Source organism: Esox lucius, chromosome 12 (assembly GCF_011004845.1).
Source record: "Esox lucius isolate fEsoLuc1 chromosome 12, fEsoLuc1.pri, whole genome shotgun sequence".
NCBI lineage: Eukaryota > Metazoa > Chordata > Actinopteri > Esociformes > Esocidae > Esox > Esox lucius.
In genome coordinates, this window is record NC_047580.1 from 4,745,330 (window position 1) to 4,773,078 (window position 27,749).

The following is a 27,749-nucleotide window of genomic DNA, read 5'->3' on the forward strand; positions in this document are numbered from 1 at the left end:
GTCTTTGTGTGTCAGACTTGGATGGCAATGACCTACTCTCCTACTGGCCAGCACTGGAGGAGTGCGAGGTCCACTCCCTGCAGAAGTGGGGCTCAGAGCGCCGCCTAGGGGCCGACTATAGCAAGGACGCTGCCAACAACAACCAGGCCGACGCAGCACTCACCAGTGGGGACGAGAACGGCCTGACAGGACAGCCCAACCGCCACCGCAAAGGTGAGTTAAACACAACACAGCCCAACTCGCATCACGGGTGAGTTAAACACAACACAGCCCAACTCGCATCACGGGTGAGTTAAACACAACACAGCCCAACTCGAATCACGGGTGAGTTAAACACAACACAGCCCAACTCGCATCACGGGTGAGTTAAACACAACACAGCCCAACTCGCATCACGGGTGAGTTAAACACAACACAGCCCAACTCGCATCACGGGTGAGTTAAACACAACACAGCCCAACTCGCATCACGGGTGAGTTAAACACAACACAGCCCAACTCGCATCACGGGTGAGTTAAACACAACACAGCCCAACTCGCATCACGGGTGAGTTAAACACAACACAGCCCAACTCGCATCACGGGTGAGTTAAACACAACACAGCCCAACTCGCATCACGGGTGAGTTAAACACAACACAGCCCAACTCGAATCACGGGTGAGTTAAACACAACACAGCCCAACTCGCATCACGGGTGAGTTAAACACAACACAGCCCAACTCGCATCACGGGTGAGTCACAAACTCTGTGACCTTGCCCGTGGACGCAGCTCTTTGTTACGTGGTTTTCAGCGATTGACGTCATTCATCACCAAAATAAATACACATTACAAACATTTATTATCCAAATACATATTAATTATTAACCATACATCACCAAAATACAAAATCGTTATTAACCATTTATTACCAGAATACTGTACATATAACATACATACATTAAGCCTTTTCATCTCTCCACGGTTTGTCAGGCATCTTGAAGAACAGACTTGGCTGTCCCCCGGCCCTGCAGGGTCTCTCCACCATGAACCGGGCCCCCAGTGAGCTCTCCTGGTACCGCACCTCCACCCTGGGCCACAGGGGCGTCCCGGCAGCCTCCTATGGCCGCATGTACTCTGGGACAGGCTCCCTGTCTGGCACAGGCTCATTGTCGCAGCCAGCCTCCCGCTACTCCTCCAGGGAGCACCTGGACTCCCTAGCCCGCCGCCAGCTCTCCAGAGACCCCCTGGGCCGCCAGGCTGGCGGAGGATCCCAGAACCGCCTGGACCGCCAGGGCTCCCGGGATAACCTGGACCTCCTGCCCCGTCGCCGCGAGCCGGGCCTGGACAGGGCCTCCAGGGAGAACCTGAGCAGCTCCAGAGACAGGCTGGACATGCTGCAACACAGTGCCCACGCCTCCAGGGAGGACCTGAGCGGGAATGGTGGCACGGAGCTCAGCCTGGGCGGGTCGCGCTCCCAGCTCAACACCCTGACGCGGCGCCAGTCCTCTTCCCGCGAACACCTGGGAGGGGCTCTGATGAGCAGCCGGTTCCGCGAGCAGCTGGAGGCCAATGGGGGCACTGGGTTGGCCCAGACCCAGCCCTGCAGGGAGTGGCTTCGAACCCTGCCGCCGCGCCAGCCCTCACACCCCGACCAGCCTGCACCCTCGTCCCCTCCGCCCCCCATCAGCGAGGAACCCACAGAGACCTCCCTCCCCCGCCGAGGCCGCCTGGACTCCGCGCCCCTGTGTAGGTACCCTCTCCCTGCCCCCGGCGCCCCTCCCAGCCGCCACCCATCCAGCGAGCACCTGGACATCCTGTCCTCTATCTTGGCCTCCTTCAGCTCCTCCGTGCTCACCCCCCCGGCCCCCAACTCTGCACAGGGACCCTCCCCCTCCCCGCCCCACTCTGCTACCTCCCACAGCATCTCGGAGGTGTCCCCAGACTCTGAGTAAGTCTCACCATCATCTACCATGTTCATGCTCGGCACTCTTTCTATCTCTTTACTCACACAGGCCGCTACTCAAGGCGTTGTGATGTGTGTCAGAAATGTGTCTTAGCCTGAATGTTAGGATATTTAAATAGTAGCACTGGAAAGTTTTTTTGCTTGAAACTGATTGTGGTCTGTTGTCACTTCACAGAGTCAACAGAAGTGAAGGACAGTCTTGATGACACCCTCCGTATCCCACAATGCATTCTGTCTCTATCAGGGTTACCAAGGACTGCACGGGGACAGGGTAGAGATCAAGGACCCGCTGGACTGCTGAAGCACTCTGGGATACCGGAGGATCTATACGTCTTGAAGAGACAGGGAGATGTAGTTTGGAGGTGCTGGGTTAGCTCTGTCGTTGAGAACTTTCGAACAAGATCCGGTATGAGGAGGAGGGCTACATGATTGAAACAGAACGGTGGCAACGTCAATCACTACTGTTAAACAAACATCAAGCCTCAGATTTAGATATGAACACAAAGATCAGAATCGTTCCGCTAAGAAAATGATGTACCTGTAAATAACATTTTTATACATTTTGTATCTTTTTCATCAGAGATGAAGGAAAGAAATCTCTTGTGATGTTTTTGAAGATTGTGTCCATGTGAGGTTGTGAGCGAGTAGTGAATGGAGTCTGTTGCTAGGGGTGATAGCCCTAAATCAATCCCAAATTCCACTACTATTATCCCGAAACCTTTCCTCAAACCCATCAACTATATGTGTAAAATTAGGGACCAGTGTCAGTTAATGTTGACTGGATGAGATCTGAGACGTGATCGGATGAGAAAGGTGTTGGGTGGATGATTGTAAATAAGAAGTTCTAGGAAAGAGGGTTTTGATGGAACAAATGATTGTGAACATGAAGAAAAGCGTAAATACTATGACAATTGATGATGTCTTCATTTTTTAGTTGGTCTCGATACTGTTTAGATGGAGGCGTTCTGTGAATCCAACAAAAGACCCACTGCATTTGAATGTTGGTCATCTATTCCACAGCATCAGATACCTCTCTCTGGGCTACATTATATCACAAACAAAACATATCAGGTAAAAGCATGATAACAGACAGTAATGATTTCTCTGCCTGAGGATATTTGACCTATTCTAGTGTAACAAAAAAGGGGCAGGTATCCCAGGGGTTGAGGGGGTATGAAAAGATAGAGACCATCTTTATGTTTCCACTAAAAGCCCTAAAGTGGTATTAAATATAGGCTCTGAGAACAAGGCAGATCAGACAGGAAGAGAACTGGGTGTTGAGTCACCCGGAACATTGTTTGTTCCAGGACCATAAAGGAGAGAACAAACAGTACCAGATAAGAGAAAGGAAAAAAAATGGGTCAAAAGGAGAAATGTGTGAAGACCGCAGCAGCAAATGGGAGCGCTGTTGCTCATTATTCGACAGAAGAGATGGAAATAGTTTTTCACACCGCTAGTTTCCAAATCTGTTTTCAACAACCTGCTGTAATATCTGTTCATGTCCTTGGGTTGTGGTAAGTGAATATAAATGTGACAGTATTATTGCCAAAAATCTCTCCTGGGTCCCCTATGTCCATCCCAGTATATTCTAGCTATGTTCAACTGCTCCAGTTCTTTTGCTACTGGACAGTTCTTTTTTTACATGATTTATTATTGCAGTACCTTTAACTTGTACAGACATAAGATTTATTTTATTTATTACTATTTATCATATTCCTTTATCATTTTATGCGAGAGGATGTTATTTAAAAGCAAGTATGGAGCAGTATTTGTTAAAATGTATTATTATTTTTTACAAGTTTAAAGTTTCCTATGGCCTGACTCTCCCACTGTGACTAAATACATTGATTTACAAAGTGTGTGAGGGGAGAGTGAGAAGGGAAGATATTCAAGTGTGTTGAAGGAGGGGGAGAGGGATGGGGAACTGTCTCCGTTTGTTGGTTTATTCTGGGGTATGTGACATCCCGGCATGGGGGAATTTCAAACAGCTCCTCCTCAGTTACTACAGAAACCATACTAAGAGAAATGTTGGACATTAAAAAAAAGAACTATTCCTAACACGATGTGTTTTGATTCATATTTTCTGTGACTGACATCCCCAAGTGAAAACAACATTAAGTGTTAGCAGAGACCAGTTGACAGTTTGTTTCCAGAGGCTTTCCTCTTACTCATGTGTTTATTTGGCAGGTGTCTTTTCACATTAAGAGAGGTCTACCAACCAATTACATCAGAAGCCCATAGATTCTGAGCAACCATGAATAAAAATACCAAAAACAAGGACATTACCATTTCATTCAGGTTTTCACAAATAGCTTACTGTCAAAAACTGAAGGAAAAATGAATCTCCATAAAAAAGTAAGAGCACTAAAGGTTAAAAAGCACTAAAAAGAATCAAATGATTTGATTGTAATCATCGTCCTCTGTGCCCTCGCTGCTGGAGGATGGTTGTATCTCTTCCCCCATCTTTTTGAGCTTAGCCTGGTAATATCTCTTTTTTAGCCTGTACGCTCTCTCTTTCTGTTTCACTGCCTTCCGCTTATGTTGAAGCACCTGCTGCTCCATCTGAAGAACCCTCATCCTCTGCTCATGTTCCAGCTCCGACAGCTCCTGCATGCGTGGCCCGTACCGTGGTTCTTCAGCCCCGTGCCCTGGCGCCGCCAGAGAGGTGAAGGGTTGTGGGGCTGCCTGGGGAGTGTAGGGCAGGTCAAAGTTCACAGGGCGAGAGGTAAGCAGGCTGGAGGACGAGGGGATGTGCAGAGGGGGGCATGTCGGAGACCCTGCAGCCCGAGACGTTCCACTGTGGGTGAGGGTGGAGGCGTTGGGTTGGCTGGTGAAGGTGGGGCTTCCGAGGCGTCCACATCCTGTTAGTGCGGTGAAGGAGGCGATGCCGATGCTCATGGCCAACTGGTCTTTACTGTCGCACTCCTGGAGAACAAATTCAACCGGGTTAGACTTCATGTTAACCATACTGCCAAGTGCTCTGTCCTCCCTACAGATGCATATTCATTTCACATTCATTTGTGTCGACATGTCCTTAGAACATCCCCACGCAGTAGAGGATTGTCTCTGCATACGTGCTCCAGCCTTTTAGATGTTACCTCATAACTGTTCTCTGCGTCCTCCTGCTCACTCCCGCTGGTCCCTGTTGCACCAGTCACTGGAGAAGGAGACAGAGACACCAATGTTCTTAACTCAGGCACCGCAGTCGGGCAGACGTTCCACAAATGGGAGAGCTCCATACAGACCAGGTCGTCTCAACCAAGTGGCCTTACCTGCATTTGGGGAGCCAGGCCGGATGCTGTTCTCGCCCGCCTCTCCATCCGCGTCATCCTGGTTGGAGATGAGGTTGGGCACCATGGCTGTGATCTCCCGCTGGACCTCGGTCAGGGCTGTGACGGGCAGGCCGGCAACTAGCTGCTCCTGGCGCCGGTGCAACGCCTGGCGGCTCTCCACCTTCAGCCTCTTCCACAGGGTCTTCATGGTGCCCACGGAGCTGGGGGGGCGGTCGGGAAAGGCGGCGTTGAAGGCTTTCACCACCTCGGTCCAAACGGCGTTGCGGTGCACCGTGGTGTTGGTGTCCTTCCTGAAGTCCTGGACGGTGTGAACTACGCCCTGGATCCTCTGCAGGAAGTAGAGTTTCTGCTGCACGGTGAAGTTGGGCGTGCGGTACGACATGGCTGTTAATGGCAAGAGCTACCGGGTTGTTAGAGGGTCTATTAAGGAGGGGGGGGGGGGGGGGGGGGAGTCACAGTTTGACCCCTGAGGTCGCTCTCTTCCCACCTACATGCCGTAGGAACTTGAGTTTTGAGGTCTTATGTCTTGGTGTGGTTCTTCGTGCATCGAGTTGATTGGGAAACAAGGTTTCGCTGCACGGTTTAGTCCAACTTGATGTTCTTTCAGAGATCATCTAGATTTGTTCTCTAGATTCATGTATTTATTTGATGGACTTGTCATTGCCATGAATGGTACTGCAATCATCTTTCCTGGGATAACCAGCTGGTGGTCAGTGTTTACAGCTAGTAACAGTAAAAGGTGGGTGTCAGCTATGAAGTCAAATAAGAGCATAAACAGTGCTTGAATGATTCTTAATCTTCCCCAAAACACACTTTTGTGAAATTCAACACTACTGTTGTTTGCTCCTTGGGTTTTAAGGCCGGGTGTCTCTGTAAAGCACTTTGTGACAACTGCTGTTGTAAAAAGGGCTTTATAAATACATTTGATTGATTGATTGATTGATTGACTTTTCTCCTGGGTTGGAATAGAGGGAAAGACAGACATCAGAATTACATTAATATGAATATCCTACATCAATTTTTACATTTTTAGGCAAGCCGGCCATTATTCCCAAAGGTTACATTCACCTAGCTAGCTAGCGAATGTCTCGTTTTTTACACTTACACTACATTCTTAAGGCACGTTAGCTAAATGGCTAGCATTACTGTCAAGCTAGCTAATACACCTGGGATTCCCCATTAAAACAAACGTATTTTGATGTACATGTTATATGTCTATCAGTTGAAAACACATTAACACTGTACTCACCTGCACCCACTGAGACAATAAAACAGCTGATTTACCGTGGATCAAAACAAACTGCCGGACAAGCACTTTGTCTTGGATGCCACTACCCCTCACGTTTGCGCGGCCGGATGCGAAATTTAAACAACAAATCTGCGTTATTGACGCAAATAGCTTTGGACTCGTTTTCAACCAATGGCTGCCAGGTTTATTGCAAAGTGCCACGCATATGTCAGCATAGCAATATTTGATTGGATCCGTCCACCACGCTACTCTGGCTGGAAAAAAACACGTGGGTTTTGAGGGTTAACTATTACCGTAGCTTGCCACTATATATTTAAAATGATTTTCAAAACACAGTAACTACATTCATTTGCCAGAAAGAACATAAATGACCTAGCATCTAGACATGTAAGTAGTGCACTGACATGGCCATCAAGTTAGCGTAGCGTTAGCTATCTAACTAATTTATCTAATTAGCCCAGCTGCAATGCTAGGCTATCTACCCCCTATTAGAAAAAGTCGTAGGGTTGACAATATATCTTAAATTGTGACTGGCACTGTGCTACACTGATTTAAAAGCACATTTTATGATTCGTATTCATGAAGACTTAATACAACCGAGAAAGCGTACCAGCTACAGCAACCCTTATTAACCTATAACAGCACACACATTAGCTAGCTAACAGATTTGGTTTTATTTCAAAAGGCTTTCGAGTGATATTACTAGGTAATGTTTCTCTATGTTTCTGCCAGGTTATCTGGTGCTGTTGAGGTGAGGAGATCGGCGGGAAGTGTGTAAGTGATGATGGAGACCGCAGCCCTGGTAGTTCCCATCACTGCTCTGGAGTTCATAAGGGAGGAGTACCTGCTGAAAGGTAGGGGGATCACTAGCTAGAGAATACCAGGACGTCCTTATTAACTAACTTGTTACACCATAGCATTATCTCATCTCTTGGTCACGTTCATACATTAACAGTGTATATACATATTATTTTTCTCCCTTCCCATGCTTTGTGGTTAAGTTTATATTTGATAGAACATGACATGCTTATGTCCATGCAGGTGAGGGTCCAATTTTGACAGTGTACAGCCTCCAATCTCAGCCCAAAGCCTGTGCCTCACTGAGCGTGCTCCACAACTATCGCATCCATGGCATCCGCCCCAAACCACAGCCAGCAGACAGATGGAGCAGTCACCTGGGGGAAGACCTGGTTGTGTTCGGAGGGAAGGCAGTTTGCCTGCTGAGACTGAGTGATGAAGGGCAGAGGCTGGAGCAGCTGAGCCCCCTTGTGGAGCTGCAGGACTGGGCCCTAGACGTTCACTGGCTCTCTGGAAATGACGGGCCACTTCTCGGCGTGGCTCTAGCCCACAACTCTGCTCTGCTGCTGGACCCTGCGGAGGGCTGTGTCCTGGCCCTCTCCTCTTGCCAGGAGGGATGTCTGCTGTACTCTGCCCTGCTCCTGGGTGGGACCTGGGAGATCTCGGTCCTGGTTGGGGGGACGGTGTTCAATCAGCTGGTGCTTTGGAGGCCTGGAGGGACACAGCCGAATAAGAAGGCCCCAGTGGAGAGGCGCCTCCCCGGACACTGTGGCGTCATATTCAGCCTCTGTTACCTCCAGGAGACTGGCTGGCTGGCCTCCGCCTCAGACGACCGCAGCGTAAGGGTCTGGAGGGTGGGCGACCTGGGGGGTGCTAGAGAGCCGTGCGGAGACCCAAGGCCGACGTGTCTGCGTGTGCTGTACGGACACCAGGCCAGGGTGTTCATCGTCAAGCTCTCCCCCGGCCGGGTGTACAGCGGGGGGGAGGACGGGGGCTGTCTGCTGTGGGACTGGGGTGGTGGGGGGAGGGTGGCCAGGACGCTGAAAGGCCATCGTGCCGGGGGGGTAAGGGCCCTGGCGGTCAGCGAGGGAGGGGAAGGCCGGAGCAGGTGGGTGGCCACTGGGGGGGCGGACGGAGGGGTAAGACTGTGGCAGGTGGAGGGGGAGGAGGAGGAGGACGAAGCAAAGGGAGGGGCATGGGAAGGGGAGAGCCTGGTGAACCTGGGCTTCAAGGGCCGAGGCGTGCCCAAGGTGGTGCGTGTGGTGGGGGATGGTCACTGGAGCCAGGGCCTGGTGGTGGTCAACACAGACCATGGGGAGGTCTGTCTATACCAGGGGGGGCGCTGGAGTCCCTTGTGGGACGGCGGTCCTGAGTTCCAGTCCTACTGCGTGATGGAGGTGCTGAGGGTGAAGGGTTGGGGTTCCACCGCGGCCAGGGAGGGGCTTTGCGCGGTTGGCAGCCTGAGCGGGGAGGTGCGGGTCTTCCTCCTGTCCCAGCCGGACACTGGGGTGTCATTAAGGGGAGGCCTGGGGAAGGTCCACAGTTTGCTGTGGGTGGGGGGGCTGACTGACCGGGAGGGACGGAAGGGGTACCTGCTGGCGTCCGGAGCAGAAGGGCTGGTCCGTCGCTGGCTGTTAGAGGTCGAGATGAGAGACACAGGACTGGTTCTCAGGGCTCATCCACTAGATCCTCTCCTCCTGCCTCCATGCGCCAAACGCTGGCTCACTGCTGTAGTTTACCTCAAACGCCCGCAGGGGGCGCTGTGGGTGTGTGGAGACAGAAGAGGATCACTGCTGCTGTTTGAAGAGAAGCACAGGGCAGATGGCGAAGAGCCTAGCCGCGAGGAGGATGGGAAAGAAACCTCTTACAGAACAGTTGAAAGTAGCGATGACAAGGAGGATATGACAGTCGAAAATGGGGGGGCGGATAAAAGAGGGGAGGAGTCCTGCCGGGTAGGACCGGCCCTCCAGCCTGTCAGCTGTCTTTTTGGGCTTCACGGTAAGCAGGGAGTGACCTGGCTGTGTGACCACCGGGGGCTGCTCTACAGCGCGGGGAGGGACGGCTGCGTCAGGGTCCTCCAGGTTGGACGGCAGGGCCTGGAGGTTCTGAGGGTCCAGCGGGCCTGCAAGGGGATGGAGTGGCTGGAGAGAGTCATTATTCTGGAACCCCGGGACTCACAAGAGGACCAGAAGAGCCCGGAGCTAGAAAGGACCGGGTCCGGGAAAGAAGCCCGCTTCGTGATGCTGGGTTTTCACTCGGTCCACTTTGTGGTGTGGGACCCTGTGCGGCAGGAGAGGCTGCTGTCCGTGTCTTGCGGAGGAGGCCACCGGTCCTGGAGCTACTGCCCACACCAGGATGGCCTCTCTGTGGGCCAGGGGGCCCTGGTGTTCATCAAGCAGGGGGTGGTCCTGGCGTCTCAACCCTCCGGGGAGGCACCTAGCCGGGCAGGGAGCCTGGACCTGAGAGAGGGACTCCATGGCAGGGGAGTGGGGTGCGTGTGTCATCTGGGGGTGGTGGGGGAGGCTGGAGATGGCCACTGGGATGCACTGGTGACGGGGGGAGAGGACACCAGCTTGACCGTCCTGGCAGTCCAATCGCAGACGGGCACGGTCAAAGCACTGTCCGTCATCTCCGACCACATCTCTAATATTCGGACTCTGACTGCAGTTCAACGATTTGATGGAAGGACTGGCAGAGGTGAACAAACAGCAGGGCAGCCCCTCTCGGCACTGGTTGTATCTGCGGGTGGGCGGGCCCAAATGCAGTGCTACCGGCTGTTGATTAGAGGGAATGGCCAGTTAGGCCAGCCTTCTTGTCAGGTGATACAGGTGGCAAGCCACCGATTAGATGGTCAGTGGGAGAGAAAGCGAAACCGGCACAAGACGGTTAAAATGGACCCTGAAACCAGGTGAGAGGATGTCAAAGTGTATGTACTAACAAAACACACCAACATATACTGAACATCCTCACACACACACACTGTTGTTTTACTCTGTGGTTTGTGTTTGCAGGTACATGTCCATTGCGGTGATAGATGATAGAACAGAGTCAGTGCTCTTGGCGTTGGCTTGCAGTGATGGGGCTGTGAGGTAAAAGTCTAGTAACAGTACAGTTCTTCAGACGTGAACAGTTTATTTGCAGGTTTTTCCTATGCTCCTCATCTCCCTCTTGTTCTTTTTAGGCTATTCTCAGTCAGTGAGCTGAGAGGGACGTTTGAGCTCTTATGGGAGAGCTTTCACCACCAGAGATGTGTACTCAGTGTCGCCACCTGCTGCCTGGAGGACGAACAGGGCATTCGGTAAGTTAAACTTTAAACCTTTAGACTAAATTGGGATTGTAACTGTTCTACTTCAGAAATATTGAATCTAAGTTAAGACTGAGCCTTACTAAATGCCATGTTCTAAAGGCCTTGGGAAAGTTGGTTCGTTTCACCCTTACAATCCTGAGGATGCGTGTCAGTGAACTTTTCCCCTATAATGTCGTCATGAGAATCTCAACTGTTGCGCTGAAAATGGAGAAGACACGCTAGTGGTTCAGAACATGGAGGTATGTCGTTTTAGGCTGTGCCCCGTTCCTACCCGCGTCTCGGCTTGTTATGACAATGATACGTGGGTGTCAGTGATGTCGAGATTAATCCTTGACGAAATGAGCTCATCGATCACTGCAGACGTAGTTCAGCAGTTCTGTTTAAAGCCGAGGTTGATAAATATCATGCTTGGCATGAACCGTGGGTGTTTGTTATGGATGTTAGTCCACAATTCCACCTGAGACTTATTGTCTGTAAAACTGGATTTTTCCAGTATTACAGGAAGTTGCTGGGACAGTTTGGTTAGCCGTTAGACCAGTTCAGCATGACATTTCCAGTGGGGAAACCTACAGCTGAACCTTCACTTGGTGAACCTTTAGGTTTTTATAAAATAAAAACAGATTTTTTTTCATATTTTTCACTTGTAACTCTGTATATCCTGATTTTAGTTTAAATAGGCACTTGATTGGAAGATAAACATGAGGCCCGGGGCATGCAGGGAAAGGAAAATAGAGCCCCGCCTTCCCAGACAGAAAATTGTCAGCGTTGGATTGATAGGGTTAAGTAAAACTGAGACGGACAGTTGCATTTTGGCTAGTAATTGCCTGATACAGATTGCTAAAACATATGCACAATTGCGCTGTTGCTGGCTCGTCAAGTATGCTCACAAGTATGTGAATTCAGTCTTTGGTCTTCTGCACGCGTAATATCTTAGTATATTCAGTTATTATGCCCAGCTTTGATGAATTTCCAAGACGTTGCCAGCCGAGAAATAAGGAGATACAGCATTCCACTGCTAGGTACAGCTTTTGATTCCTGGCCGACAGGCCTGTTGCAAACTATGGTGTTTCAATTCTACCTGATGGAGATCTGTCTGTTCTCTGCCCTCTCTCCCATGCGGCCTGGCTGTGAAAGATGCTAGCGTTTGTGTTCTCCGATGTAGGGCAACCTATCCATCTCCTCTGTTCTAGCAACCATCCTCTATGGCCGGCAGCACTTCAAGATGTTCAATGAGGATGTTGTGAAATGCCTTTGTAATCGGCAACTATTTATCGTAACTACTCGTCATGACAAGGTGAACCAATCTGTGTGTCACATTCCTCCCTCAGGCGTGTGTTCCTCTTCAGCACGGCCACAGACGGACGAATAGCAGTATGGGATATGAGCCCCGTGGCCAACCCAGAAGACAAGGCCCCTACTGAGACCCAAGGTCTGCCTGAGCCCCTTCTGACTATCCCCGCACACCAGAGTGGAGTCAATGCTCTTGCCGTATGGGTTGAAGGCCCAGGGGTGGGACATAGAAACGGAACCCGGATTACATTGGCCAGCGGAGGAGATGACGGACAGCTGTCGGTGGCTGTCATTGGAGTGCAGTACCAGGAGGAGGCCATAGATGGCAGCGGAGTGCGCCTACAGATCCTGTCTCAGTGGTCAGTGGCTTCTGCCCACGCTGCCCCTCTGACCGCTCTGGGGATGCTGAGCCCTGGTCTGCTAGTGTCCACCTCCCCCGATCAGAGGGTGTGTCTTTGGAGGCTGACCAATACCGGGCTCAGCCAGCGGGGTGTGCTGTTCTCCCATGTGGCAGATGCAGCAGGGCTGGCGGTGTGGAAGGGTTCTGGGGACAGGGCCTGGGCGGTGGTCTGTGGTCAGGGGTTACAGCTGCTCAAGGTGACAGACATGGAGGATGGAGGGAACAGGGAGGAGGTAACTGAAGAAATGTAATGCGTAGGAGGGAGGAAGGAATGAGTCAAAGTGTCTTTTCATCAGTGTTCTCCGGAAGGACAAGACGACCTGATCTGTTGTGTACGGGACCCATGCTGTATGGTGAATGAATTGATTTTGTATATCTGGAATTTGCCTGGGTCACATAAAAAGGACCTAAAGGTTCAAATCATCTAGATTTTGTAATGTACATTTTGATTTTGAAATAAACTATTTAAACCAAGATGTGTTCAAACTAATTCATGGATGTTGCTGTGCATGAGGTAGCCAGGGCTAGTGGATTGGTAGTCATATTATGCTGGGCTGTCAAGGGAGGTCTCTATGGGGAACGGGTTTACGGGGGGGCTGGATGGCAGCAGGTGAACATGAATATTTCAGTCACATCTCCAATTGCCTTTTGTCCGGCTTGTTTTGGAGTGCCAACTTCACTGATGCGGTACAGGGAAGAGAGCGAGAAGGCAATGGTGGACAGGAGTAGAGAATGAAACAGGCCGCCGACGGTGAATTCACTAGTGGACTATTAAAGGGGGAGTGTCAGCCTTGTATTTGAAGAGGCGCCGGATTGAGGAGGGCGGGGATGAGTTCTGACCAGTGACATGTCTAAACAACCGTAGACACCGACACATACCACTTTATCATTGCTTCTGACAGACTCAATGGGAAATATCTGGATTTGTTTTGCTGCAGTAGGAAGAACTGCAAATGAATTATTATTCTGAAGTCCAAAGGAGAAAAGCTACACAGGAAATCACCCGTGGAGGGAATCTTTTGAATGCATGGGGACGGTCAAGGCTGAAGTCGCTACTGTTCTCAGTTGGACACAAGGCATTGTCTGCTGAAAGGATTAATAGGGAGAGGAAGTGTGTAAGGAATGTCTCGGCGTGTGCAGACCCAGGACGGCCAGGCCGAGGTAAGTCAACAAACTGACCGACTGGAGGAAACTCCCACCCCCTCCCGAGAGGTGTAGTACTATAGAGCCCCCGCATATAGACTACATTATCACTGTACACTTGGTTATGACTTCATGACCTCAATTATCACAGTACACTCACAAAACATAGTCTCCAAAAAAAGCTTTTTACTCTTATTATTTGTCCCAGTAGCAATAGCTTGTAGGTTTAGGCCAAGTTTTAAGTGTTACTGTCATGGAGATATACTTGTCTCACAGGCTACTGTCTTCGCAGGGAATTGGCTCCATGAAGTCACGCAATCGGTTGCCTATGATTGGATCATCGGGAAGTAAGACAGGAGGTAAAATAAACCAAATATTGCTTCCCTTCAATGCAATTAGTGTTGCTATTTTGAGGTTGTATCAATTTAAAGAGGGCCTCTATGAAAAGTGTACAGACATACTCGCTTTCCAGTAACGGGTTAGCCTGTGCAGGTTGGGGACTACGGAAGCATCACACATTCACACTTACCTGTCCTACCACTGGAGTAAATCAAAAAGAGAGGGCGCATACTGCCATTCGGAGTCTGTTGTTTGATATATATAACAGGTATATTTACTGCTGTCTGCTGTTATGGAATGTTTACTTCCTAATTTATTATTCATTAGCTGCTAGCTCTTGGTACCTTGTAATGACTTATATAACCCTTTGGAAGTCTCACCCAGTTAAATGGAGAAAATCCTCACTGGGGCTACCCTGCTAAAACTGTCTTTGGAGCACTGGAGTCCTCAGTACGTCTCTGGGATTTAAAATCTGAAGTAATTACTTATCTTTTACAGCCAAGGCTCCTCTGGCCAAGCACCAGCTCCCCTGTCAGTCTGGATGGAGGAAGTGCCCCCACCCGGCCCAGACCTCCGACAACACCATGACCCCGTGGAGTGGGCTGTCCCTGTCCGAATCCTCCTTCACCAGCATGCCTCCGCCCGCACCCGCCCCTGTCCCTGCACCCCTGTCCACCCACCTCCTCTGTCACCGGGCGGGGGGTGTCACCCCCCGGCAACCCGTCCCGTCGCCCCCCGTCACTGCGCCTGCAGAGGGGGGCAGGGCTGCCAGGGTGAGGCGCAGGGTACTCCCCCAGAGCAGGTTTCCACGTGCCCCGCGCTTGCCCCCCCTCAGGCCTGTCACTAACCTCAGCTTCTCTCGCAGCTTCACGTTCTCCTTCTTTGAGCTGCCGCTGCACCACTCCCCCCGCAGCCGTGCCGAACGGATCCGAGACCTCGTGCTGCTGCTGAAACAGATCCAGTACTGATGGATCGCGACACGGCCAGGGAAACCCAGTAATGATCGTAGCCCAGAGGTCAATGTTCGTCTTAGTTCAGTGATGCTGCTTTGACACACATTTATTCTCACTTTGAGCCCATGGATTAGAGTATGGAATGGCATTAGTGTTCGTGTTGTGTGATTTGTTTAGAATGTGATTTGTCCTTTTTTGGGCTGCCTGAATCTGGAGCTTTGAATTGTAATGTGTGTAGATAAATGTTTAGTGAAGTAATCTGTCAGATGAGCACATTTAATAATTTCATTTGAAATGGCACTAAATGAAACCATTTATTTAGAAGGAAAATAAATTCAAACCAAATCAACAGAGATGAAACATCGCATTCTGAGTTTAGGAAGATGCTTTACTGAACATAGTCTTGGTAACGATACAACTACATGATGAAGTATAGAATAAAATATTTATTTGCTGTTTAAGTATTAAGTATTTAAGTTCTCCATCCTGTAAATTAAGCCCAATTCAAATATTCATAACTCATTTCGTTTTTTAATTGGAATGCAAGTGAAATTCAAAACTTAATTCAGAATTCACCCCAACCCTGATAACAAATGTTGTTTTATGTGTCACGTTTACAATGTAATGTTGGCAACATTTCTCTCTTTAGACTGTTTTTATTTTAAATTTTTTTGTCTCTGAATTACTTGGCAGAATTTTTATATCACTTTTACAAATGACTAGTGTAAGCCTGCTTTGAGGACAGGGATGATTAACCCAAACAGCTGGATCCGTTATCAGTTCACCAAAAGAATCAACCCAACCCTGAAATATAGTCGCCTGTGCTCACTAACTACTAGAGATACAAGAGCTACCAGCACAGACCTTTCACACTCATACACACACACATACACACACACCTATAATCTACCAGACAGACAGAAGGACATGGACGTCTGTACTGAGTGTCTGGGGATATCAGTGGACAGTGAGTCTACTAGTCGGAAGCTTTGATGTTTCTAATGTCTATTTGGACTTGGTCCTTAGGATGGGGTTCAACTAGTGATGGCCATACGAGGCTTCATTACCATTCTTCTAGCAGCAGGATATTATGCTAGCAGTACTAACTCAGATTTTCTTTTTCAAAATAAAAGCCATCATTGAAATATATAAGGCAATATAGTTAGCGATCTAGTCTGTACATTTTGTTTAATGTCCGTTCCAATATTGTTTGTGTCTGTTCTTTTTTACAGACTATATTGGTAACTATATTGCCGTATAAATTTCAATGATGGCTTTTATTGTGATAAAGAAAATCTGAGTGCTGCCAGCAAAATATCCTGCTGCTAAAATACAGCTAAAGAAAGCCTTTTTTGGCCATCACTAGGTTCCATATGAGAGAACCGTGCAGTCTTCTTAAGGCCATGGGCCTGGTGACATCGTGTCTGGTTAGGAGCCCACCATTCACATTCATCAACATGTTGTCTCCCTCCTCTCCAGTTCTAGAGGAACCACTTTGTTATTCCAACCAAATGTCAACTGAACAACATTTTAACAGAAGATGCTGTTTTATGAAAAACTGCACAGAGAACTTGTGGCTTATCTGTAGAGGCAAAACTTAAATGCACAGGTTTATGATTTGTTTGATTAATGAAAAATAAAATTGATAAATCATGTTTTATTTATGTCTAACTTTATACTTAATCGAAAGTTATGCAGTGTATCGAGATTTCTATTGGCTTGGAGCTGAAGTTGTATGATGGATTTTCTCCAGGCTGTGAAACATGACGTATTTCGTCCTTCAAAAGGTTTCGTTGCATGCTTCATTCATAAGTATAAGTGAACAACAGACACTGAAGTCTGCCGTTGAACTGGAACAACATGCTGGCAGCAACACTGCTCTGCTCTGCTATGATATGTGTCCTAGTTCTATTTACATCCTCCATGGTAATAATTATTATTGTTATTACACTTGGGGTTTATGACATGGTGTGGAATTGACCACAGCATTCCAATTCATCTCTGCAAATAGAACTTATCTCAGCTCCATATAGAATGTTATCTAATGGAATAATAAAGTCATTGTTGATATGAAGGTAATCGGGAGCATTTATTAGTGGTTCCCGTAATTAATTCAGCGATAAAAAAAGAACATTTGGTTCCGATTTAATCTCTTTCAGAATGGAAACGAGGATGGCAGTAGGAATTTGTGCGTGTGGACTGTTTTCCCCAGGCCTCCGCACGCTGGTCGGCTTTAAGAGATTAGTGGGGTGTAAGACGGGCTGATGTTGCCTGGTAATCCAGTTTACTGGTGGTGTTGTAGGATTTCAAAATACATTGGTTTGACTGCTCGGGTGGGCCTGTGGACACGACCCTGAGTTATTTACTCAGCTGTAGACGGGCCCAGAGATCAGGGGATGGGTTTGGGTTCTCCCTGCTGGACAAGGCCCACTTTGAAGCTGTTGCTGTATGGTTAAGTTCCAATGGCACCCTGTTCCCTACAAAGTGAACTACTTTTAACTGGAGCTCTATAGGTCCTGATCTGAAGAAGTGAACTACTTTTAACTGGAGCTCTATAGGTCCTGATCTGAAGAAGTGAACTACTTTTAACTGGAGCTCTATAGGTCCTGATCTGAAGAAGTGAACTATAAAGGGAATATAAAGGCCAGTTGGGAGCCATGATCAAGGTATTCAGCAGCATTTAACAGTTGGGGGAGAGGAAGAGATTACCCGCTGCTCTGAGTAGAGTTCAAGAGTTGACTCTGCTTTACTCCACCCTGCTCAACACACGTGGTGTATGATAGAAACACACATGACCTGAACACAGCTTTGTATGGGTTTATATGTGCCTTTACAACCCATTAGACCCACACACACACAACATACTCTAGAACCCATTTTCTATCCACATGTTCTTGTAAGTTTGGCTAACTACTATGTTACTCTTCTGCACATTTCAGATCTCATTTAATTTACATTATATGGTTTCACTAAACTTCTCATACCCAGTTAACATAGAAATCAAATAGGCAGCAGTCATTGAAGCTCGTCTTTATATAGCAGTGACAGTGATTGCTTCGCACTGTGCTTTTTACTTCGAGATGGACAGTGTTATACTTAATCCTCTCCAACCTGATCGAACAGCTACACTGGACGAAGCTCAGCTGGATATCCTTGGGCAACGGTTGGGAAAGGAGTTCCAGTCGGTTTGGGAGAGGGTTAAGGCAGAGTGCTGGTGAGTGACAGTGGGCCCAGTATTTTTCCCAGCACTGTATTCATTGTTTATATTCAGTGTATTGAGAATGTTAGCCCTACCATCACTCATCTTGGGTTACCTGTGGTCACAAGATAAACCAGGGATATACAGTATATCATTATGAAAGACTAAGGATAATAGATTATTTAATGTTTTATTTTGGCTTTTACAAGAACCTACATATACAGTAAAGGGGCATTAAGCCTTTACTGTACTGAGTCTGCAATCTAGACTCAGTACAGTGTTCTTGGCCCAAGGCTAAAGAGCTGTTTGTTGTCTTGTGTTCCTGTCCTCTCCTGGCTGCCTCGCTACTCCTTCAGAGAAAACGGCATGGGAGACCTGATCTCAGGCATCAGTGTGGGCATCATACATCTACCTCAAGGTCCGGCTAACTACCGTTGTCTACTAATAGCAGTGACATTGATTAGCTTCCTGAACAACAATTACATGAACATTTTGATCATAATTCTGCCTTTCAGTTTTAACAGGTAAGAAAAGTCAATATTCTAAATATGAATAGTATTATAAATGGCTTGTTGTAGACAAAGTTAAAGATTCATATTTATATGATGTACCGTGGTTGTAAAAAAAGACATCCCTTGTAAGGTTGTCTTTTGTTGTTACATATTGTGCCACATGGACATTTGAGCTGAATTCCAACCACATTCATGGACATGGGTAAGAAATTAAAAAGAAACAAATACAATTGTACTTTGTAACCAGTTCTGCAATTAAAATAAACACAAATGCAATGTTCTTATGCAACAAAGTGTTTTTCAAGCAATTCAAAGTACTTCCAGTCATCCCACTGTCTGATGAATCATCAATCATCTATAAACTGTAATAATGAGCTTTCTCCGCAGGGTGGCTGGGCGATCCCTTAGAGATAGGGTGAGAAGCTCGGTCACCCGGGAGGAGCTTGGAGTAGAGCCGCTGCTCCTCCACATCGAGAGGGGTCAGCTGAGGTGGCTTGGGCATCTGTTTCGGATGCCTCCGGAACGCCTTCCTGGGAAGGTGTTCCGGTCCCGTCCCACCGGGAGGAGATCCCGTGGAAGACCTAGGACACGCTGGAGGGACTATGTCTCCCGGCTGGCCTGGGAACGCCTCGGTGTCCCCCCGGAAGAGCTGGAGGAAGTGTCTGGGGAGAGGGAAGTCTGGGCATCCCTGCTTAGACTGCTGCCCCCGCGACCCGGCCCCGGATAAGCGGAAGAAAGTGATGATCTATAAACTGGAAAAAAGTGGCACTACAGGACAGGTCATTTCACCAAATTCAGGCCAAAGGCTGACCGAAAAATGCTCAAAGAAGTCTGTAAGAACCCCAAGGTCACATCAATGGATCAACAGGCCTTTCTAGCCACAATCGATGTTGAAGTGTATGAGTCAACTGTCAGAAAGAGACTGCACAAACATGGCCTACATGGAAGGTCAGGAAAGTAGAAGCCTCAAGAAATGCCTGATGTTTTCCTGACCACACCTTGGTAAAAATACTGGAACACTGTGTTCTGGTCGGATGAGTCAAATGTGGAGTTGTTTGGCCTCATGTTTGGTTTCTGAATATGAAGTGTTCTTTGCTACTTCAGGGGCTGGCCAATTTGCCATCATTGGGTCAACTGGGAATTATAAATCGTTCTATAGAATTCTAAAGAAGAATGTGAGGCTATCGAGGAAAAACCTGAACCAAACATGAGTCCTACAATAGGACAATCATCAAAAACTGAATTGTTTAAAAAGAAGAAATTAAGGAGTATGGAGTTAAATCCCTGATCTTAATATGATCAAAATGCTGTGGGGGAACTTAAAGTTGGCAGTCCATGTTAGAAAGGCAAAAGAAATCCCCAAGTCAATAGGACTGACAGTTGCAGGAAATAGGTACATTAACTTATTTCAGCCAAAGGTGGAAGCACCAGCTGCTGATGCATGTATTTATTTTCTTTACCTTCTCTACTTCTCTCTCTCTTCGAAAGGTATGTCCAATGTATTGCTGGCTGGGGTTCCTCCTGTGTTTGGTCTTAACACCTCCTTCTATCCATTGGTCATCTACTTCCTCTTTGAGACATCTAGAAACATCTCAGTGGGTGAGAATTATCATTGACCTGTTTCATCCCCTGAACAGATCTAGCCTTTTGGGGGCCCTAGCAGTCTTGGGCTTTCTTGTTGTCAGGGGCCCTAAGAGACTCTTCCCGTGACCCCTTGTTCTAGTGCTTAACAAGGGACCATAAAAATATCCCTGTGAGATTGAAATCAAAACACAATTATAATGGATTTCCGTGAAAACATAGTACTTGATGAAAACATAGCATAACTGTTTTACTGTGATTCTATTAAGTTGCACATTTAAAAATAAATAAGAGCTAGTTATAACTTGATATCAATCATTGGTCACATTTTCTAGCAACATGCTAGTGGAATCTCAAGTAATCATTACCTTATAATTGTCAAACCTAGATTACAGCTGGAGTTAACCTGAGAGAGAAAGCCTCTTTATATAATATCTGTTTCTTTGTGTGATTTACACACCGTTACTTTACTGTAATATCTGTTTCCCTGTGTTATTAACACCCACAGGTAGTTTACTGTAATATCTGTTTCCCTGTGTTATTAACACCCACATGTAGTTTACTGTAATATCTGTTTCCCTGTGTTATTAACACCCACAGGTAGTTTACTGTAATATCTGTTTCCCTGTGTTATTAACACCCACAGGTAGTTTACTGTAATATCTGTTTCCCTGTGTTATTAACACCTACAGGTAGTTTACTGTAATGTCTGCTTCTCCGTGTGATTTATACACAGATATTTTATTTTATTATTATAATTTTTTCCAGATCAGTCATTAATGTCAACCAATTCAGTGGTGAATACTGTCATTATTAATGTCAACCAAGTCCATGGTGAATACTGTCGTTATTAATGTCAACCAAGTCCATGGTGAATACTGTCATTATTAATGTCAGCCAAGTCCATGGTGAATACTGTCATTATTAATGTCAACCAAGTCCATGGTGAATACTGTCATTATTAATGTCAACCAAGTCCATGGTGAATACTGTCATTATTAATGTCAACCAAGTCCATGGTGAATACTGTCATTATTAATGTCAACCAAGTCAGTGGTGAATACTGTCATTATTAATGTCAACCAAGTCAGTGGTGAATACTGTCATTATTAATCTCAACCAAGTCAGTGGTGAATACTGTCATTATTAATGTCAACCAAGTCAGTGGTGAATACTGTCATTATTAATCTCAACCAAGTCAGTGGTGAATACTGTCATTATTAATCTCAACCAAGTCAGTGGTGAATACTGTCATTATTAGCATCACCCCCTCTATTTTCCCTTTGTTTCTTTTTCTAATGCATTATCTTATAACACAATAACACAGTCTCAGACAAAAAAAACACAATATATATACAGGTATTTTATCCTAATATCTGCTTCTCTATGTGATTGACACACAGGTACTTTGGCTGTTCTTTCCGTCATGACTGGCACTGCGACGGGTAACGTGGAGTTGCTTAGCAACGGTGTTGGGGAACCAGAGGGCGAAAGACATGGAGAGACTGCGTGTGGCAGTTCAACTAACCTTCCTTTTTGGCCTTATACAGGTAAACTTGCACAGTCGCACACACACTGTCCCAAGCATGCATGCACACACGCCCACACACACACACACACACACACACACCACACACACACACCACACACACTGTTAATTGGCTTACAGATAGCATTGTCCATGTTGAGAGCAGGGCTGTCTCAGCCCCTGGTGGGAGACTACACCACCGGAGCAGCTCTTCACATCTCCATCTACCAGCTAACCCTTCTCCTTGGCACCCCCGCCCGAAGACACAGTGGCTTCCTGGCGGTAGGCAGGGTGAGGCTCACTCGCTTGGCGTGTGCGTTTGTGTGCGCTCAGGAATGGCGTGCGGACACCAGTGTTTACGCTTGCGCCCGCATCCCGTCTTCGTACCCACGCCCCGGTGTGTTAGGTGCTGGTCGAGGTGCTATCTAACATGACTGACGCAACGCCCGGGACGCTGCTTGTCGCCGCCATCTCCATGGTGATCCTGGTGGGAGGCAAGATGGTGAATCGACGCCTCAAGACCAAGTTACCCATGCCCATTCCATGGGAGCTGCTGCTGGTGAGACACAGGCACACAAAAATAAATACACACACACACACACACAGGCAGTCTGACATGAGTCAGAATTGCATAAAGGCCATGTCACTGAGAAGACTCCCTCCTCTGTCCTGTTCACCTTTCATCAGACACTCCTGGTAATCTTCCTGTCAGTGTAGTTGGAATTGTCAGTTCAACACAGCGTCCAGGGAGTGGGAGCCATCCTTACCAGGTCAGTCCGGCTGTCTCTTTATATCTATTAGTGAAAACAACAGTCCACTTTCATTCACTGCCAATTAAAATGTTGACCTACTGCAGTGTTGTGTTTTCAGACAACATGGGTTGGATAAAATGGGATGGACACAAATAATATAACTACAGATCTGTCCCACCCCCCACCCTGTCTGGCTCCAGTGTGTCCCCACCAACCATCCCCTCTGTTTGTTCCTGCTCTGTCCTTGGCTGTGGTGGTAGGATGTTTGGGTAGGATGTTTGCAAACAAACACGGGTACACCATGAACAGCAACCAGGTAACATAAATGAGCTCTCTTGTCGTCTCTTTGTGAAGACCGTTTGTTCATATTTGTTTTCTCTCCTACCGTGTTCTGCTGCTGTATGTGTTTTTTTCCTGCTTTAGGACCTGTTGGCAATTGGACTCTGCAACACAATTGGAGGGATGTTCCATTGTTTTGCTGTCAGTTGCTCTTTGTCACGCAGTACAGTCCAAGAGAGTGTCGGGGGGAAAACTCAGGTACAGTATCATTCCCGTTTCAAGAATAGACCTTTTCTTTGAGATAGACATAGTAGTGAAAGAAGGGGGTTACACTATTGTGATGTTCTATAGATAGTGTCAATAAACCGTTGATAAGCAATTGCTCGCTAAGAGTAGGGCTACTGTAGGTTTTAAATAAGCTTTAGGGTAAGGGTTAGTAGGCAGTTCAAATGTTACTGGTGGACAATCTAGTAGATAATGTTACTGGTGGACAATACAGATACAGAATTTCGTTATTCTTTTGAAATTGTGCCCGTGTCTCACAGGGGGAAAATGGTCCATAGCTGGCTGTGTTACCATCACTGCACCACCATCACAGGTGAATAGTTCTTATAATTACCACTACACCACCTCCATCACAGGTGAATAGTTCTTATAATTACCACTACACCACCTCCATCACAGGTGAATAGTTCTTATAATTACCACTACACCACCTCCATCACAGGTGAATAGTTCTTATAATTACCACTACACCACCTCCATCACAGGTGAATAGTTCTTATAATTACCACTACACCACCTCCATCACAGGTGAATAGTTCTTATAATTACCACTACACCACCTCCATCACAGGTGAATAGTTCTTATAATTACCACTACACCACCTCCATCACAGGTGAATAGTTCTTATAATTACCACTACACCACCTCCATCACAGGTGAATAGTTCTTATAATTACCACTACACCACCTCCATCACAGGTGAATAGTTCTTATAATTACCACTATACCACCTCCATCACAGGTGAATAGTTCTTATAATTACCACTACACCACCTCCATCACAGGTGAATAGTTCTTATAATTACCACTACACCACCTCCATCACAGGTGAATAGTTCTTATAATTACCACTACACCACCTCCATCACAGGTGAATAGTTCTTATAATTACCACTACACCACCTCCATCACAGGTGAATAGTTCTTATAATTACCACTACACCACCACCATCACAGGTGAATAGTTCTTATAATTACCACTACACCACCTCCATCACAGGTGAATAGTTCTTATAATTACCACTACACCACCTCCATCACAGGTGAATAGTTCTTATAATTACCACTACACCACCTCCATCACAGGTGAATAGTTCTTATTATTACCACTACACCACCTCCATCACAGGTGAATAGTTCTTATAATTACCACTACACCAACCTATACCATCACAGGTAACCAGTTATAATCATGTCTTACATGAGTGATACCGTATTAAACCAAGACCTCCCAAAAATTGACATTTTAAAACATACAGTTTATAGAATGGTCATCTGGAGGGCAACCAAATAAGTGAGAAGTGAAGAGAGGCTGCCAAAAGCAACAGTGATGGTGTCTAAACCCAGCAGGGAAAGACACGGTAGAGACACCCCTCGTCTACTATCAAGTTTCAATCAAGATTTTGTTTGGTGTAGAGCAATCCAATTGTGTCCTACTACTCTTCTTGGGTTATTTAAAATGAAGTCAACTAAACGCTCCTTCAGTTTACAGTCCACCTGTTCCCAAAGGCAGGGTGTTCCATGAACCTTGCATAATGAGCACAATGGGGAAACCATGTGTCAAATTATTCATATTAATAATATTATGGCCACCCTAATGCCTCCTTTAAGATTGGATAATGTTTAATCCAAATATGGTTTCCCTTGCATAATCATCTCTTAAACTCACCGGACACTTTATTAGGTACACCTACACTACCGTCTGGTGCATCAGCAATTGGGGGTTCTATAACAGGTTTAAAATGGCCAGAAACAGAACTTTGTTCGGAAACTCGTCAGTCTATTATTGTTCTGTGAAATTAAGGCTGTTCCATATGAGAAACTGCCAAGAAAATTAACTTGTACAACGCTGTGTACTACTCCCTTCACAGAACAGCACACACTGTCTCTAACCAGAATAGAAAGAGGAGTATGAGGCCCTGGTGCAAAACTGAGCAAGAGGACAAATGCATTGGAGTTTCTGGTTTGAGAAACAGATGACTTACAGGTCCTCAACTGGCAGCTTCATTAAATAGTACCCGCAAAACACCAGTCTCAATGTCAATAGTAAAGAGGCAACTCTGGGATGCTGGCCTTCTAGGCAGAGTTTCAAAGAGAAAGCCATATCTCAGACTGGCCAATAAAAATAAAATATTTAGATGGGCAAAATAACAAAGACACTGGACACATAAAGTTTGGAAAAAAGTGTTATGGACAGACAAATCTAACTTTGAGGTGTTTGGATCAGATGCGAAGATTCTGGAGGAGTGCTTGACGCCATCTGTCAAGCATGGTGAAAGCAATCTGATGGTCTGGGGGTGCTTTGGTAGTGGTAAAGTGGGAGATTTGTACAGGGTAAAAGGTGATGCAGAAAGGCTATACTCTATTTTGCAACGCCATGCCATACCGTGTGGACAGCGCTTAATTGGAGGGAACCAATTTCCTCCTACAGCAGGACAATGACCTAAAGCACAGCTCCAAACTATGCAATAATTATTTAAGGTGTTCTGTCTATAATGGAGTGGCCAGCACAGTCATCAGATCTCAATCCTATTGAGCTGTTGTGGGAGCAGCTTGATTGTATGGTACGTAAGAAATGCCCATCAACCCAATCTAACTTGTGGGAAGTTCTTCAGGAAGTATGGGGTGAAATGTATTGAGATCCCCTCAACAAATCGACAAATAGAACGCCAAAGGTCTTCAAGGCTGTCTTTGCTGCAAATGGAGGATTCTTTAACGAAAACAATGTTTGAAGGACACAATTCATATTTTAATAAAATTATTATTTCCTAACCTTATCAATGACTGTTTCCTATTGATTTTGCTATATTTCCTATTCAAACTCATTTCATGTACTGTATGTTTTCATGGAAAACAAGGACAATTCTAAGTGCCCCCAAATGTTTGAAAGGTAGTGTATCTAATTTTGGGTAGGACCCCCCTTTTCCTCCATCCACTTAAGTGGATATAAATATAAATATGTCCTTCTGCACACCACTGTTATTAAAAGGGGTGTGCAGTAGTTGTGGCCTTTCTGTCAGCTTGAATGAGTCTGAGATGCTGGAAACACCATATATTTGACCAACAATAATTTTACCACTGTCACTTGTTTAGATCACACGTCTTTCCCATTCTTATGCTTGGTTGTACAACAGCTAATCCTGTTGACCATGTCTGCATGCTTTTCATATTGAGTTGCAGCCACATGATTTGCTGTTTGACTGTTGCGTTAACGTGCAGGTGTGCCTAATAAAGTGTCCAGTGAGTGTAAATGTACCTCTATCTTCTGTGTTATTGTCTCCCCTCTCAACAGGTGGCGGGGCTTCTGTCTGCTTTGATGATGCTCAGCATCCTGCTGAAGATTGAACATCTCTTTGAAAAGCTACCAAAAGTATTCACATCGTTCACCTTCTAACACTGAAATCATTGTCCTGTCAGTGTCTTGTCAGTATCTTGTCAGTGTCCTGTCAGTGTCTTGTCAGTGTCCTTTCAGTGTCTTGTCAGTGTCCTGTCAGTGTCCTGTCAGTGTCTTGTCAGTATCTTATCAGTGTCCTGTTAGTGTCTTGTCAGTGTCCTGTCAGTGTCCTGTCAGTATCTTGTCAGTGTCCTGTCAGTGTCTTGTCAGTGTCTTGTCAGTGTCCTGTCAGTGTCTTGTCAGTGTCCTGTCAGTGTCTTGTCAGTGTCCTGTCAGTGTCCTCTCAGTGTCCTGTCAGTGTCCTGTCAGTGTCCTGTCAGTGTCTTGTCAGTGTCCTCTCAGTGTCTTGTCAGTGTCTTGTCAGTGTTTTGTTAGTGTCCTGTCAGTGTCTTGTCATTGTCCTGTCACTGTCTTGTCAGTGTCCTCTCAGTGTCCTGTCAGTATCTTGTCAGTGTCCTGTCAGTATCTTGTCATTGTCCTGTCAGTGTCTTGTCAGTGTCCTGTCAGTATCTTGTCAGTGTCCTGTCAGTATCTTGTCATTGTCCTGTCAGTGTCTTGTCAGTGTCCTGTCAGTATCTTGTCATTGTCCTGTCAGTGTCTTGTCAGTGTCCTGTCAGTGTCCTGTCAGTGTCTAATCGGTGTCTTGTCATTGTCTTGTCATTTTCAGTGTCTAATCGGTGTCTTGTCATTGTCTTGTCAGTGTCCTGTCAGTGTCCTGTCAGTGTCTTGTCAGTGTCCTCTCAGTGTCATGTCAGTGTTTTGTTAGTGTCTTGTCATTGTCTTGTCATTTTCAGTGTCTAATCGGTGTCTTGTCATTGTCTTGTCAGTGTCCTGTCAGTATCAAGTCATTGTCAGTTTCATGCCAGTGTCCTTTCAGTGTCTTGTCAGTGTCCTGTCATTGACTTGTCACTGTCTTGTGTGTGTTTTGTCTGTGTCTTGTCAGTTTATCATGTTAATTAGTTTTTCTTCAGCATGCTTACATTTCTGTCTGTCAGAGAGAACACAGGTGTTGTTCTAGTGTGTGTGTTACAGGCGGTGTTAGCAGGAATAATTCTGGTAAATCTGCATGGGATTCTCGGGATGTGCCAGTGCTCTGGGCTTTTGACCGCTTGGACCTGGTATTATTCAGCTACAGCCTACATATAACACCTTTCATCCATCCAATACACCTTCAGTCAATCACATGATCCATCAGTAAGGATCTCACGTAGGAGTCTGATTCAGGGACTTTCCTAAGCCCCTCCACACACACACACTCCCTGTAGCTAGTGTGGGTGGCAACCCTATTATTCACCTTGTTGTTCAACCTGGATCTTGGCCTTGCTGCTGATGTGGCCTTCTCACTGATCACTGTTGTCTATAGGACTCAACTGAGTTAACTGGTTAGGTGCATGTTAGTCAGTTACACCAGTGGCTGTGTCTATTCATTCTCTTAGTTCTATTAACCCACCTGTTTTCACTGTCTGTCTGTCTCTCATTCTCTTTCTCTTTGTCTGTCTGTTT

At 46.5% G+C, this 27,749-nt stretch overlaps 5 protein-coding genes across 9 annotated transcripts in view; 4 read left to right on the forward strand and 1 right to left on the reverse strand.

Annotated features, from left to right (window-relative positions):
• celsr3 (cadherin, EGF LAG seven-pass G-type receptor 3) overlaps positions 1-4,008 on the forward strand; it is a 52,957-nt gene extending 48,949 nt beyond the window's left edge. For all 3 annotated transcript variants that reach the window (XM_020051707.2, XM_010895828.3, XM_020051708.2), the window contains 3 exons: positions 16-213; positions 971-1,928; positions 2,119-4,008. In XM_020051707.2, the coding sequence (XP_019907266.2) occupies positions 16-213; positions 971-1,928; positions 2,119-2,146 (1,184 nt within the window). In that variant the 3' untranslated portion in view covers positions 2,147-4,008. The remainder of the gene's footprint in view (positions 1-15; positions 214-970; positions 1,929-2,118) is intronic.
• Positions 4,009-4,085: 77 nt separating this feature from the next.
• On the reverse strand, positions 4,086-5,681 carry LOC105025260. The gene is made up of 3 exons (XM_010895827.5): positions 5,216-5,681; positions 5,042-5,100; positions 4,086-4,868 (listed from the first exon to the last, which is right to left on the reverse strand). Exons 1-3 carry the CDS (start codon positions 5,616-5,618, stop codon positions 4,335-4,337), a joined length of 996 nt encoding a protein of 331 aa, XP_010894129.1. The 5' UTR covers positions 5,619-5,681; the 3' UTR covers positions 4,086-4,334.
• Positions 5,682-6,736: 1,055 nt separating this feature from the next.
• Positions 6,737-12,748, forward strand: wdr6 (WD repeat domain 6). The gene is made up of 6 exons (XM_010895830.5): positions 6,737-6,872; positions 7,218-7,339; positions 7,527-10,191; positions 10,295-10,372; positions 10,465-10,581; positions 11,919-12,748. Exons 2-6 carry the CDS (start codon positions 7,267-7,269, stop codon positions 12,529-12,531), a joined length of 3,546 nt encoding a protein of 1,181 aa, XP_010894132.5. The 5' UTR covers positions 6,737-6,872; positions 7,218-7,266; the 3' UTR covers positions 12,532-12,748.
• A 119-nt stretch (positions 12,749-12,867) lies between these two features.
• LOC105025263 lies at positions 12,868-15,812 on the forward strand. Of its 3 annotated transcripts, none has more exons than XM_010895832.3 (3): positions 12,868-13,441; positions 13,716-13,782; positions 14,261-15,812. In XM_010895832.3, exons 1-3 carry the CDS (start codon positions 13,403-13,405, stop codon positions 14,728-14,730), a joined length of 576 nt encoding a protein of 191 aa, XP_010894134.2. In that variant the 5' UTR covers positions 12,868-13,402; the 3' UTR covers positions 14,731-15,812. The 3 variants fall into 3 exon arrangements, with proteins under 3 accessions (XP_010894134.2, XP_010894135.2, XP_010894133.2); XM_010895833.3 differs by lacking the exon at positions 13,716-13,782 and having other exon boundaries at positions 14,261-14,535; positions 14,628-15,812; XM_010895831.3 differs by lacking the exon at positions 13,716-13,782.
• A 5,876-nt stretch (positions 15,813-21,688) lies between these two features.
• On the forward strand, positions 21,689-27,625 carry LOC117595369 (solute carrier family 26 member 6). Its single transcript, XM_034295809.1, is given in 10 exon segments — positions 21,689-21,826; positions 21,942-22,094; positions 22,253-22,305; positions 22,488-22,550; positions 22,552-22,603; positions 22,711-22,824; positions 26,145-26,222; positions 27,279-27,321; positions 27,324-27,364; positions 27,512-27,625. Coding segments are annotated over 10 exon segments (849 nt in total).
• The last annotated feature ends 124 nt before the right edge of the window (positions 27,626-27,749 follow it).

Excerpts from the sequence above, each read along its gene's own strand:
- LOC105025263 (XM_010895831.3), top strand. The coding sequence starts at position 13,234 with ATGAATTATTATTCTGAAGTCCAAAGGAGAAAAGCTACACAGGAAATC. Across the intron at positions 13,442-14,260 it reads CCCAGGACGGCCAGGCCGAG|CCAAGGCTCCTCTGGCCAAG; the intron begins GTAAGTCAACAA and ends TATCTTTTACAG.
- LOC105025260 (XM_010895827.5), bottom strand. The coding sequence starts at position 5,618 with ATGTCGTACCGCACGCCCAACTTCACCGTGCAGCAGAAACTCTACTTC. Across the intron at positions 5,101-5,215 it reads GCCTGGCTCCCCAAATGCAG|TGACTGGTGCAACAGGGACC; the intron begins GTAAGGCCACTT and ends CTCCTTCTCCAG. Across the intron at positions 4,869-5,041 it reads ACGCAGAGAACAGTTATGAG|GAGTGCGACAGTAAAGACCA; the intron begins GTAACATCTAAA and ends TTTGTTCTCCAG.
- wdr6 (XM_010895830.5), top strand. The coding sequence starts at position 7,267 with ATGATGGAGACCGCAGCCCTGGTAGTTCCCATCACTGCTCTGGAGTTC. Across the intron at positions 10,192-10,294 it reads AAAATGGACCCTGAAACCAG|GTACATGTCCATTGCGGTGA; the intron begins GTGAGAGGATGT and ends TTGTGTTTGCAG. Across the intron at positions 10,582-11,918 it reads GAGGACGAACAGGGCATTCG|GCGTGTGTTCCTCTTCAGCA; the intron begins GTAAGTTAAACT and ends TTCCTCCCTCAG.